The sequence below is a fragment of the Typopeltis vanoorti genome, chromosome 20, assembly GCF_054136105.1.
Source record: "Typopeltis vanoorti isolate ZY-2024b chromosome 20, IOZ_Tvanoo_1.0, whole genome shotgun sequence".
NCBI classification, from domain to species: Eukaryota; Metazoa; Arthropoda; class Arachnida; order Uropygi; family Thelyphonidae; genus Typopeltis; species Typopeltis vanoorti.
This window is the reverse complement of record NC_143568.1, coordinates 81,768,303-81,782,553: the sequence shown is the minus strand read 5'-3', so window position 1 is coordinate 81,782,553 and position 14,251 is coordinate 81,768,303. Positions and strand designations below refer to the sequence as shown.

The window sequence follows — 14,251 nt, the reverse complement described above, 5'->3', positions numbered from 1 at the left end:
GAAAAACATGTAATAAAGTTTTAAAGCGAATAGAAGTTGAGCAGCTCTCAGATGTGAACTGTAGACTAAAATACATAAACATGATTGAAGAAAAAATGCAAGCGTTTGAGAACAGGAACCAAACCTTGGAGATTCAGTGTCAAGCCCTGAAGAAAACACTGATTGATTCAGCCAGAGAGACATGTGGAGACGTTGTCTGCAAGGACAGAAAAATCAGAACTCCATGGTGAACATAGGAAATTAAAGAGGCAGTGAAAGAAAAGAAGAAAGCATATCAAAAGTTCCTGGCAAATAGGTCAGCCTATGCTCTTAGAGAATACAGAGATAAATGTAAGAAAGCTCAACACTCTGTAAAATTAGCTAAACAAAAGTCATGGGAGGACTTTGGTAAGAACATAGAAAATAAATATCAAGAAGGTGGCAAAATATTCTGGAGGTTGTTGAAGAAGCTTAGGAATGGAGGAAAGAGTGCTGTAAAAGGAGTTAGAGATGATAAAGGTGACATGAAAACTGGAGAAAAAGATATCCTTGAAGTACAGAGCAATTACTTCAAAAAATTGCTAAATGAAACAAACAGCAATGTCAGCACAGTGGTAAAAAATACTGACCAGGCATGCATTCAGGAATACATATCCATACTTGAAGTAGAAAAAGCCATCAAAAGCCTGAAATGTGGAAAAAGCAGCTGGATTAGATGATATTCGAACAGAAATGCTCAATTATGGATGTATAAAAGTCTAACAGTGGCTGAACTGCATAGTTCAGAAGGCCTGGACAGAGGGACAAATCCAGATGACTGGAGTAGAGCTCTCATAGTACCCATATATAAAAAGGGAAATAAAACTGCATGTGAGAATTACAGAGGTATTTCTCTACTGAGTGTTCCTGGTAAAATTATACTCGAGAAAAGGTTAAGAGGGATTGTGGAAGAAAAGCTTGGTGAAGAACAAGCTGGATTCAGGCCAAATAGAGGCTGTCAGGATCAGATCTTCACTTTACAACAAATAGTCGAGAAAGCATGGGAATATCAAAGATCTGTATTTAAGTTTTGTAGATCTGGAAAAGGCATACACCAAGGTACCAAGAGAAAAGCTATTCAAAACGCTACAGTTATGTCAATGGAGCATTATATCAAGCAATACTTAGTCTTTATTAAAGTTGTAAGTCAGAGTTAAAAATGAAGGAAGTACAGGAAGATGGTCTAATGTCAGACAAAGATGTACATTATTCCCTCTGTTATTCATTATATATATGGATCACATTATGAAGGAAAGTGGTATTAAATCTGATATCAAAACTGGAGAGGTAAATCTAAGCTCTTTGCTTTATGCGGATGATTGTTATACTTCCTAATAAATCTGCTACAAGTCTGCAAGATTCCCTGACTAAATTGAATAACTGTTGTAGTAGATATGAAGGTTGTTAAAAAGACAAAGACAATGAAAAGAGGCAGAAACACTGAAAATATCAACTGCATTGTGAATGGAGAACCTATAGAACAAGTAAACATTTCAGCTACTTAGGCACGATTTTTAGTGAAGATGGTAAATTAAATATGAAAATAGACAACAGAATCAACAAAGCTGGTATGGCAGGCAGTCAACTGAATAAATTTATATATAATAAGAGAGAAATTAGCCGAAACACTAAATTAGCTGTATACAAGACAGCTTGTAGAAGCTTAGAAATGGAGGAAAGAGTGCTGTAAAAAGAATTAGAGATGATAAATGGGACATGAAAACTGGAGAAAAAGATATCCTTGAAGTACGGATACAAATATAAAAAGACAAACAAAGATTAATAACAGCAGAAATCACAAAAGAAATGAAGAAATATGAAAGAATTCAATCAAGAACCAATAATAGAAAAAATTAAAAAATATAAACATAATGAATGGAACATGTTCAAAAAATGAAAAGAGAAAGATTACCAAAACAAGCCTTAAAGTACAAGCCACTAGGAAAAAGAAAACTAGGATGTCCTCTGAAACGATTCAACAATGACTCCTAAGGCCGGAACAGGCCATGCTAGTCCTAAATCCTTGATATGCATGATGATGATGATGATGACAAGACAGCATTCAAGCCAATTTTAACTTATAGATCTGAGAGATGAGTCAGAAGTAAAACACCTAACCAAAGACTGCAGATACGAGAGTCCTGAGAAAGATTAGGGGCATGAACAGATGGCATCAATGGCAATATCATATTAAAAATGAGGATATCAGGAAAGAACTTGCCATTGTCAGCATCCAGGAATGTGTCAGCAGAGCTAATCTCAGGTGGTATGGTCACTTAAACAGAATGGGAGAGGAAAGATTAGAAAAACAAGTGTTCTCTGCCAGGTTGACAGGTAAAAGACCCAGAGGAAGACCAAGATATAGGTGAATTGATACAGTAAAAAGTTCCTTAGAAGATAGAAATATAAGATCTAATAATGTTGGAGTCTTGACAGGTAACAGATTGATTTGGAGGAAAACTGTAGAGAGGAAGTTAGTACCGATGTAAATTTTTCATGTAGTACTATCATATCTTGTACACCCCTTAAGGGTATATATCAGGAATTTCATGATGATGATGATGAAGATTTCTGGAAATTGGTTCTGAGATGCCAGAAATGTATGTGACAGGGAATCAATATATTGTTTCTTGTTGTTTGAGCTAGGATTATAGGAATCAAAAAGATGTTGTGTGGGCCTTTGTAAGTTCAATTCGTGGATGTAGATTATTTATATTACATAAAAAAGTAAGTAGTGTTTCTTCATTATGGGACGATTGCAAAAATATTGTCTATACAGTGAACCCAAAATGAAGGCCAAGGGTGTATGAACGTCTTCTAAATATGTGGTCCTTTGTAAGAGGCCAATGAGTTTCATATATCGTTTAATGTTTAAAAGTTCTTGCTGTCATTGTTCAGGTGTTGAACATATAGTGTGAGAACATTGCATTAAAGTTTTTTTGATGATTCCAGTCTTCTGTGAAGGTTGGCGAGTATATTGCCGAATGTATTGTTCGGTGAAAGTATGCTTTTGACAAATGGAAATAATTAGTTCACCAGATAATGAGTGGAGGCATAGAATATCTAAGAAGGATAATATGTTGTCTTTTCTATTTCAATAGTAAATATGATTCGTGGATGTAGATTATTTATATTACATAAAAAAAAGTAAGTAATATTTCTTCATTATGGGGCGATCGCAAAAATATTGTGGATATAATGAACCCAAAAAATAGGCCAAGGGTGTATGGATGTCTTCTAAATATTAATATTCTAAACAGAAGTTTGCAAGAGCAGGAGAGAGTGGACTTCCCATGGTAGTTACTTCAATGTGACTGTAAAACTTATTTAGACAAAGGAAATATCCGGAGTGAATAAGGAAGTCAAATAATTTCACTAAATCCTGTGGAAAGGTTTGTGAAAGCAGATGTTGTGCATCTTCTAGAGGTACATTAGTGAAGAAAGATTCTATATCAAAACTAACTATTAAATTGGTGGGTAAGAGGGAAATATGTTTCACTTTATAAAATATTCATTTGATTTTATAATAAATGTGCTAAAAATATGACTATGTGATAAGTAGGTGAATCTACAGTGAACAACTGGATGAAGTGGAATGCCCTCTTTAATGATCTTAGGTAGACCACAGAACCAAGGGGGTTCTAGCAAAAGAAGTTTTTAAGTTTTTTTATGGTGTCTCCATCCATGTTAATACAACTTAATCTGGTAATGAGTTTAATTTTCTGAGCTGTCTGTTGGTTGAGTTGTGAATAAATTCTCGGTAGCTCAATCTGTTCCATAATAAAAGAGAGATTTTTCATTTATACTTTGCACTATCCATTATTATCGTGGCTTTCCCCTTGTCAACTTTTTGCAATAATAAGATGACTGTCACATCTTAAGAATTGCAAAAAAGGTATCAGTTTCCACTAAATACCAATTAGTGGAAACTATGATGATAATTTGACAGAATTAAATGTAGCCACTAAATTTATTTCTTAAGAATACTGGAAATTGGTTCTGAAATGCTAGAAATGTATGGGATAGGGGCTAGATGTATTGTTTTCTTGTTATTCTAAAGATAAACACTCTCTTCTAGATCTTCCAGGTGTCTAACCAGGAAGATCTAGAAGTTCCTTTTGAATGTAATCATTCTTATTTCAGACAAACTGGACACTCAGTGGAAAACAGAATACAAGAACACTAATCTTACATCAGCAACAGAAAATCTAGCCTAGCACAGAACATGATAGATATGGATCACAATATCATATTATCTGAAATACACTCACTTCATCTCGTTGTTATAAATTTGAGCATTTATTTAAAAATACACTGAAGCCATACTTCACCATTCGAATTTAAATTGTAACAACTGCCTTTCACTATCTAAGATAGGGGAGAGCCTTGTTCTAATCACACATCATTAAAATTTCTTTAATACAGTTAAATGTTTCTAATTAATAACTAAAAATACAACGTTTCCTCAGTTATATTTTGCACTGTTTTATGCATAACATCACACAGCTCTCATGATTCAAATGAATCCATTCTTCGTGTTCTATCTTTCAGTTAACTAACATTGCTTGAAGGTGGCCATAATATTCAGGCTGAAATATATGGCTTTAAATAAATATTATTTACTTATTTCCTTGAGTTTTCATGCGAACTGAAGAAATAACTATAATAAGACAACATAAACTAAAGATTTATTATGTCAGCTGTGATATTCTATGAAATCAAGCTGGTTCCGATACACCTGTTACAAATGTGTTGGCAACAAGCTATGTAATGAAAAATTCACACTGCAAATGAAAAAGTAGGAGCTGAAGTAGCAAAGCAACAACTTCTATTAGAGCTTAACAAAGAGGTATAGTCAGGAGTTCAAAATTTCACATTGTTTTACATGGTTGGGAAAAATACACATATAGAATATGTAAAACATCTATTTGTGTATGGAATTCCATATGGCTGCCCTCTCGCTACTTTCTTCACTAAACACTTAGAAAATGAGTGCTCGTAACAAATTCACACACAAAAAAACTATGCTTGGTTTCAATATGTTGATGTGTTTGCTTAATTGGCTTCATGTACCAAAGACATCACAGCTGACTCACTACAGCAAACAATGTTATAGCAACCTACTGGAGGTCCTATCAAAGCCCCATATGCACCATGCTATGCAAAAGGAAATTCCCTATAGCAAATATCCACTGTAACAAGCAAATCCTGTGGTCAATAGGAGTTTGCTGTAGTAAGAGTTCATTGCAGATGTGTTTTTGGCATTTAAATAGACAATAGTCTAGAATGCACAGAAACAAATCAAATAACAGTTGGCCTTTCAAGATCACTTTAGTTATTCATCTTCTGAATGGTAATCATTATTTTCCATTTTCAGAGGCCACACACTGACACACAGATATAAAAACAGTCACAACATCATATCACTTAGAAAATTAAAATGCAGAGCAACATTTGTTTAATTACTCACCCCTTTCCACACTTAATGATAAATGTCATACTTTTTTTAATATTGGCTATGAGTCATGAAAAATACATAAAATGTGATATCCCTCCCAACACTACAGAATACTATGATTTATTCCTACTTCAAATGTCTGAGATGTGTCTAAAACAAAGTCAATGTACTGTAAAATCTTGACATAAATTTTAAGCATACATCAAACTAACAACCTATAGCTGTTCACCTAAAGATATGTTCCATCCTTCGGCATATTACAGACTACATAAAATAGTCTGCTTCAGACTATGTAGAAAACCTTATCCCCAGTCTCGAAGAACACAGGAAACATATGCTGCTCACATTATGTTCAGATGGGAGTAGCAAACCATGCTCTGGATATATTGCCACATTAGGCCATATAGCAGGAAAGATGAATCGTACAGAAGCCATTGCAGATCGTAAAGGGTATTTTTTAAGTCAGTAACATCAGCAAAAAAGCACTCACTAATCTTAAGTAAAGCTACAATAAGTTACCAAAAATTTGAAGGATAATTTTAAGACTTTTAATCCAGCAGCTCAGGCTGCAATGCCTCTATCTCCTGCATCACAAGTGCCAGCTAGGATTTTAATGCTTGTTTATTCCTATACGACAAGAATTTTTCTGCTATATACCTAGTTGCAAGGATTATGTATTTTTCATAAGGAAAGAATCTGGTTTGAATCCAGCAAAATAGCAGTCAATTAATGAATCCTTATTTTGTGTTGGGTATTTAAAAAAAAAAAGCATAATGAAATGAAAGATTCAGTTCCCAAAAGAATTCCCAATTAAATTTTTTCTTTTCTTCTTTTTTTTCCTCTTTCAAATAGCAGAAATACCTTGTGATTTTTTAAATACTTATTTTTAAAATAAATTTTAAAAAATAACAATGCCTTGTTATTATTAAGATACTTTTAAATTACAGGATTCTGTGCGAGCAACCAATATGCAGAGAGAATGAAAAACTGATGAAGTTCTGGCACAAGATGGCTATAGGTCAATTTGGAATTATGGCTTTGCAAAGCAGCTAAGGCTACAAGGCAAGTGTATTACATCTTTAAATTACATGTTTTTGCCTGCTTTGCAATATGAAGAAACCCATTTCCAGGAAGGGAAGCCTTGCCACCTCCATATAAGACCAACTAATTCACCTACAGTTGAAAAAAACTATGAATCTTTGTATTCTAGGATGGGATTCAAACATAAATCTTTCCAAATAAAGTGCATAGTCAATATCAACTGGACTATGGAGGTGCTCTGGAAGGGGGAACATAAACCAGTTATTTTTTGATGACACAAAAAAATTCTGTATAAAAGAAAGAAGGTAATAACTTAGAAAGAACAGAAGAAAAAGTTCAATACTTACGCTTGTAGCAAAGCTTCCATGCTGCCTCCTCCTTGACTTAAAGACCCTGACATAAATCCTGCCATTCTAATGAAAGAAAGAAACAATTTATTCAAATTGAATAAAAAAAAAAAAAAAAATTAACAGCAAGTTGAAATATAATTAATTTCAGTTACTGTTGCTATTTTGATTAAAAGTTCAAAAAAATGGAAGACATACTGTACATATCACTTAAATTTTCTATATGCTGAAAGAACTTTTGGTTGAAATACAGAACACCAATATTGTTTGTGAATTATTAAATTTTCTATAACAGAAAAATTAAAAATAAAAAAAAAAAATCACAGATAACATTTGTGGATAATGATCTGCTTTTGGAACAAGTTTTGTAAAAATATAAAAATAATACAGTCTAGAATGTTAATCTAGGGCAGTGTTTCCCAAACTTTCCATGCCTGTGTACCCCTCTTAGGCAAAGAAGAGAACTTATAATATTTCATTCAAACATGAATAATTATAAAGGTATTTCTTTTTTCAATATTTTTGTTATAATAAATTACAAACATGTGAGATAGTTTCTTTTAAATTATTAAATGAATCTATTTATACATATATATATATATATATATATATATATGCACACAATAGAAACAAAAATGATAAAGTTTATATTTTTAACTGTTTTTAACCAGTGATTCATATTAAAAGGTTTAAGAAATACAAAATTGATATTAATATTAATTAAATATTTTAATTAGAAACCATATATTGAAACACTAAAACATATTTACAATAATGCAACTTCTGTAATTAAATTATATAAAAACAGTGAAAAGTTCCCAATACAAAAAGGCATCTGGCAAGGCGACACCATTTCTCCCAAATTATTTACAGTTGCACTAGAGGAAGTCTTTAGAAGCCTTGACTGGGAAACAAAAGGAATAAACATAAATGGAGAAAGGCTGCATCATCTGAAATTTGCAGATGATATTGTCCTAATAGCAAATAATCTTGAAGATCTGGAAGAAAGGCTAAATCAGCTAAATGAAGCTTCCAGAGTAATTGGGTTAAAAATAAAAAGAGAAAAAACAAAAATAATGATGAATAAATATATTAACCATAGAATTGTCAAAGTTGAAAACCATGAAATAGAACAAGTTACTTCATACGTATATTTGGGCCAATTGTTATCCTTTGAGGAGTGCCAAAGAAAAGAGATTGAACGAAGAATTCACCTTGGATGGATGGCTTATGGGAAAATGAGAGACATATTCAGAAGTAACATCCCTATCAGTCTAAAAAGGAAAGCTTTCTACCAGTGCATACCTCCTGTCATAACATATGGAGGAGAAACATGGACTTTAACAGAAGCCCTAAACAAAAAGCTGAGAACAACACAACATTGCATGGAAAGAAGTATGCTAAAAATAACATTAAGAGATAGGAAGACAAATACCTGGATAAGATCTCAAACAGGTGTCATGGATATTGTAAAATACATTAAACAGGCTAAGTGGAGATGGGCTGGCCATATTGCCAGATGCAGTGATGGGAGATGGACTAGAAAAACAACAGAGTGGAGACCAATGGATAGAGCAAGACAAAGAGGAAGACAGAGAAGGTGGAGGGATGAACTCGAACAAATTGTAGGAGCGAGATCGATGGGAGAGGCAGAAAACAGAGTTATCTGGAAAACCATGGGGGAGACCTTCATTCAGCAGTGGACAGAACCAAAAGGTCGAAGAAGAAGAAATATTTTAATTCATATATTTTGTTTTAAATTTTTTTTTTTACAGTTATTGAAAAATTAATTATAGAATAAACTACTTATCAGTAACAATATGGTGACAAAAATATAAAAGTTGAACAAAATTCTAAAAAAAGTTCTTTATATCCTCTAAAGATCTTAAATGTATCCCTGAGGTGCATGTACCACACTTAGGGAAACTTAAAGAGAATGAACGTAAAGATTAAACATAATAATTTGTAAGTCACTAGGTACATATAACCAACTGGTTAATCGACAAATTGTATAATTATACATATAAATTTCAGAAAAAAGAAATACATTTCTCAATATACAACAATGTAAAATGATTATTATTATTATTATGTGAGACCTCCAAGGACTCATCGAGAGGAGGCACTCTACAATTTTCCGTCTCCACCACTTAATCCAGCTACACTACAACTCTGCTTACAACTACACAGAACGCCATCTACTGCCCACCATCATTAGTATTTTTTTGTCTGTAAATTACGCGTTCTCATGGCAGATTTATCTGCATGCTGGATGAAAAACCTGAGTCTCAACATACAACAATGTCAAATTATTACTTGACACCTCCAAGGAATCATCAAAAGAGGGCACTCTACAACTCTATCTCTACCACTTAATCCATCTACACACAGAATGCTGCCATCATCATTCAAACATAGCACTATCTACTGCCCATCACCACTGAATTATGTGTGTTCTCATGGCAGATTTTTCTGTATGCAGGATGAAAAACCAGAGTTTTGAGAAGAAAAAACCCTGCTACCTCCGTATGCGATCAGCCAACTCACCTTCAGTTGAAAAAAAAAAAAAAAAAAAAAACATCGAACTTTGCACCCTTCAATTGGAAAATTGAAGGGTGCAAAGTACTGACGTTCTTCCAAATTACACCACAGAGGAACTTATATAAGAAGTCAAGCTGAAAGGAAACTTATTAGATTTGAACATAAAATGACTACTTTACTTTAATATTGCCTGGTGCTCAGCATTAATTTTGATAAATTATGGAGACTACCACTGTATGTTAAGAATAATTATTTTAATTTCCCAAAGTTTCGACCTTCACATTAAGGTCATAATCTAGAATACATACATACATGTATATATAACAACATACAACTGTATGTATGGAATATATATATATTCCATACATACAGAGACAAGCTACATCACATTTCAAACAGTATACCAAACTGAAATGACAATAATTTGATCAACTGTTATTCTAATGGCCTGATCTCTAGTGGAGAAAAATAAAACCTTACACCCAAGCTATATTCTATTTATAACATGGTCAGAGAACAAATTCATATTAATACTTTTAATACAGCAATGTGGGCTAATCAATAATTTAACATATAAGTGTTTATTATATTAAGGCTAAGATCCTAAATACATCATCATCATATTCCTGCCATGTACCCTCAAGGGATGTACAGGATATGATAGTACATGAAAAATTTACATCATTACTAACTTCCTATCTACAATTTTCCTCCAAATCAGTCTGTTACTTGTCAAGACTCCAACATTATCAGATCTTTTATTTCTATCATCTAAGGCACTTTGTACTGTATCAATCCACCTATATCTTGGTGGATTGATACGGTACGAAGGTCATTTTCCTGCCAACCTGGCAGAGAACACTCGTTTTGATAATCTTTCCTCGTCCATTCTGATTTAGTGACCATACCACCTGAGATTAGCTTTGCTAACGCATCAAGTTCTTTCCTAATATCCTCATTTTTAATATGATATTGCCATTGATGACATCTGTTCACGCCTCTAATCTTTCTCAGGACTCTCATATCTGTGGTCTCTAGTCTTTGGTCAAGTGTTTTACTTCTGACCCAGCTCTCAGATCCATAAAACTGGTTTGAACACTGTCTTGTATACAGCTAATTTAGTGTTCCGACTAATTTCTCTCTTATTCCATATGAATTTATTCAAATTGACTTCCTACCATACCAGCTTTGTTGATTCTGTTGTCCATTCACAACACAGTTGACATTTTCAATGATTCTGCCTATTTTCATTGTCTCTGTCTTTTTATAGCTGACCTTCATACCATATCTATTACAACAGTTATTCAATTAAGTCAGTGAATCTTGCAGACTTGTAGCGGATTTATTTAGAAGTATAACATCATCTGCATAAAGCAAAGAGCTGACATTAACATCTCCAATTTTGATATCATGTTTAATACTACTTTCCTTCATAATGTGATCCATATAGATAATGAATAACAGAGGGGATAATGTACATCCTTGACTGACACCAGATTTAACATTAAACCATCTTCCTGTACTTCCTTCAATTCTAACTGCTGACTTACAACTCAAATAAAGACTAAGTATTGCTTGATATAATGCCCCATTGACACCATATACTGCAGCGTATTGAATAGCTTCTCTCTTGGCACCTTGTCATATGCCTTTTCCAAATCGACAAAACTTAAATACAGATCTTTGTTATATTCCCATGCTTTCTCGACTATTTGTCGTAAGGTGAAGATCTGATCCTGATAGCCTCTATTTGGCCTGAATCCAGCTTGTTCTTCACCAAGCTTTTCTTCCACAATTCTTCTCAACCGTTTCTCAAGTATACTTGTATAGATCTTACCAGGAACACTCAGTAGGGAAATACCACTGTAATTCTCACATTCAGTTTTAGTTCCCTTTTTATATATGGGTACTAGGAGAGCTCTACTCCAATCATCAGGAATTCGTCCCTCTGTCCAGGCATTCTGAACTATGCAGTGCAGCCACTGTAAGACTTTTATACCACCATACTTCAGCATTTCTGGTCGAATATCATCTATGCCTTTCCACATTTCAAGCCTTTGATGGCTTTTTCTACTTCAAGGATGGACATGTATTCCTGACTGCATGCCTCAGCGTTTTTTGCCGTTAAATGAAACAAGTAGTGCTGTCATTACTGCTTGTTTCATTTAGCAGTTTTTCAAAGTAATTATTCCATACTTCAAGGATATCTTTTTCTCCCGATTTCATGTCACCTTTATCATCTCTAAATCCTTTTACAGCACTCTTTCCTCCATTCCTCAGCTTCTTCAACAACCTCCAGAATATTTTGCCACCTTCTTATATTTATTTTCTATGTTCTTGCCAAAGTCCTCCCATGACTTTTGTTTAGCTAGTTTTACATAGTGTTTAGCTTTCTTACATTTGTCTCTGTATTCTCTAAGAGCACAAGCTGACTTATTTGCCAGGAACTTTTGATATGCTTTCTTCTTTTCCTTCACTGCCTCTTTAACTTCCCGTGTCCACCATGGAGTTCTAATTTTTCTATCCTTGCAGACAACTTCACCACATGCCTCTCTAGCTGAATCAATCAGGGTTTTCTTCAAGGCTTGCCACTGAATCCTAAATACTATAGTTCTAATTATAATTTATAATGAACTCTTAGAATAAAAAGTTAGAATATGTGACAGACAAAACTCCTGAGATATTTGGACTATCATTATTGTCAAGCTTAGGGCAGCTGATTGGAATTTCACAGGCCCCTTTAAATTTGTGCTCATACTAGTTTGGTGTAATGTAATGAATAAGAGTCTTTCCAGTCAATTCTATGTAGAATATTCAGGACATGATCAGAAAGGCCAGATTATCATAGTTATTAAATTTAATGTATCATTTATGTTCCTTTTTTTTTCTGATAGGAACTGTGCATCAAGCCTCACCTATATAAGGCAAGTTACAGGTGAACCGAATACAGTTTACGTACATATAAACTCTTACCCCGTCACCACCCAACACAAACTAGATGTCATTAACTCACTTTAAAACAGTGCTTTGAAGATTTGCTCCAATGAGAAAGCATGAATTAGAAATTATCATCAAGACTTTCCTAAAAAGTGGCTACAGCAAAAATATTATCAACAAAATTTTTCACAAGACTCCACTTAAAAACAAATATAAACTAGATTACAATAAAACTGTAGCCATTCCATAAATTAAAGGTATATTAGATAAAATAAACAGAATACTACACAAATACAACCTTAATACCACCTTTAAACCTCCTGCAAAATTAAAAGAACTTATTCCATTCCTAAGGATCCCATGGCCCACCCTAGAGTATACCATATTCGCTTCACCTGTAACTTGCCTTATATATGTGCAGCTGGATTCACAATTCCTATCAGAAATAAAAGGAACATAAATGATACATTAAATTTAATAACCATGTAAAATCTGGGCTTTCTGATCATGTCCTGAATACTCTACATAGAATTGACTGGAAAGCTCTTGTTCATCACACCAAAATGAGGTATGAGTGCAAATTTAAAGAGGCCAGTATGTGGAGGCTTAAGGTAGACACTGAAGGAAAGACTACTAGAAGGAAGATGTGTGATAAATGCATCAAGAAGTTGTATCCAATTTTTTAACTGTCCTAGGTACCACAGCAAAGTCTAGGCCTTTTCTCAGTAGTGAGAATTCATCATTGTTCAGGGCGTGGAAGATTAACCACATGATTGTTCACTGAAGGCAACTGGTTGCTCCTGTTATCCCTAATTTCTGCTTGTTGCTTTGTTATCATGACTTGTGATTGCTTGCTTTTAAAGTAATTCAATGATGAGTAATTTAAATCTGTCCAATGGCCATTTAAATCATCATCACCATCATGAACCATGGGCTCACTGCCTGTTTGTTTACCGGGAGCAATGCTTATCTTGGGGCCAGTTTAGTCTCGCCCAGTCACTGTGTTGGCACGTACATACATAGCACACGATTCTTTGATTGTGAAGCACGAGCACTAGCAATCATGTTTGTTTACCATACACAACGCTTATTTTGGGGCTCGTTTAGCCTGGCCCAATCACTGCGTTTGTACGTAAATAGCCTGCGATTCTTTCATTGTCTTATTATTTATTCTCATTGTTGATCTGTTTTATTGTTTTTAGTGTGTTTAATTATTGTTGGTGTTTTTTGTTATAATTTATTTTAAGTTTAAATTTTTATTACGTCCATAAACAATACATTTTAACTATGAACAAAATGAATAGTTTATTGGAAAAACGTTTCTCGTTATTAAGTCTAGAAAAAAAATTGGAAATCAAAAGACCTGGTGCATACCAACCCAGAGATGTGCATATTACTCAACAAGATGGTAAAAAAAACAAGAACATTCTATTATAGAACCCACTATATAAATATAAAAAAATTAAGTTGTTTTTGGCCCCTGGCCCCACCTGTTTTTATTGTCACCAGCCGCCACTGTGTATACTCCAGATAATGACCCTAATATGAAGACTAAAATTCTTAACATGGTAGTGGTCTCCATAATTTACCAAAATGAATAAAACTGCATAAAACTAAATTTCATATTAGTTCTTTCTTTTTAGCAAAGTAATGCTAAAAAAGAAACTAAAATATATGCACATTACTGGTGACAAAAGTTAACACCTACAATCATGAATTATTAACATTGTGCTATGTTATTTTTAGAAACTTCTTAATTTAATAAATATAACATGCAAATGACTTACTAGGATACATTTTCTTGCATAATAATGATATCTTTTCTTTTATGGTTTTTGAAAGAACAATATTTATTTAGTCCACCCAAATTTGTCATTATTATTTTTTTAATTTTTTCATTACTGACAAA

At 33.6% G+C, this 14,251-nt stretch overlaps 1 protein-coding gene across 5 annotated transcripts in view; it reads right to left on the bottom strand.

The window, feature by feature from the left end:
- The window catches only part of LOC150095598 (small glutamine-rich tetratricopeptide repeat-containing protein alpha-like), a 279,209-nt gene that overhangs the window by 67,341 nt on the left and 197,617 nt on the right, over positions 1–14,251 (bottom strand). For all 5 annotated transcript variants that reach the window (XM_090410599.1, XM_090410600.1, XM_090410601.1 and 2 more), the window contains one exon: positions 6,865–6,930. In XM_090410599.1, coding sequence (XP_090266725.1) covers positions 6,865–6,930 — 66 coding nt within the window. The remainder of the gene's footprint in view (positions 1–6,864; positions 6,931–14,251) is intronic.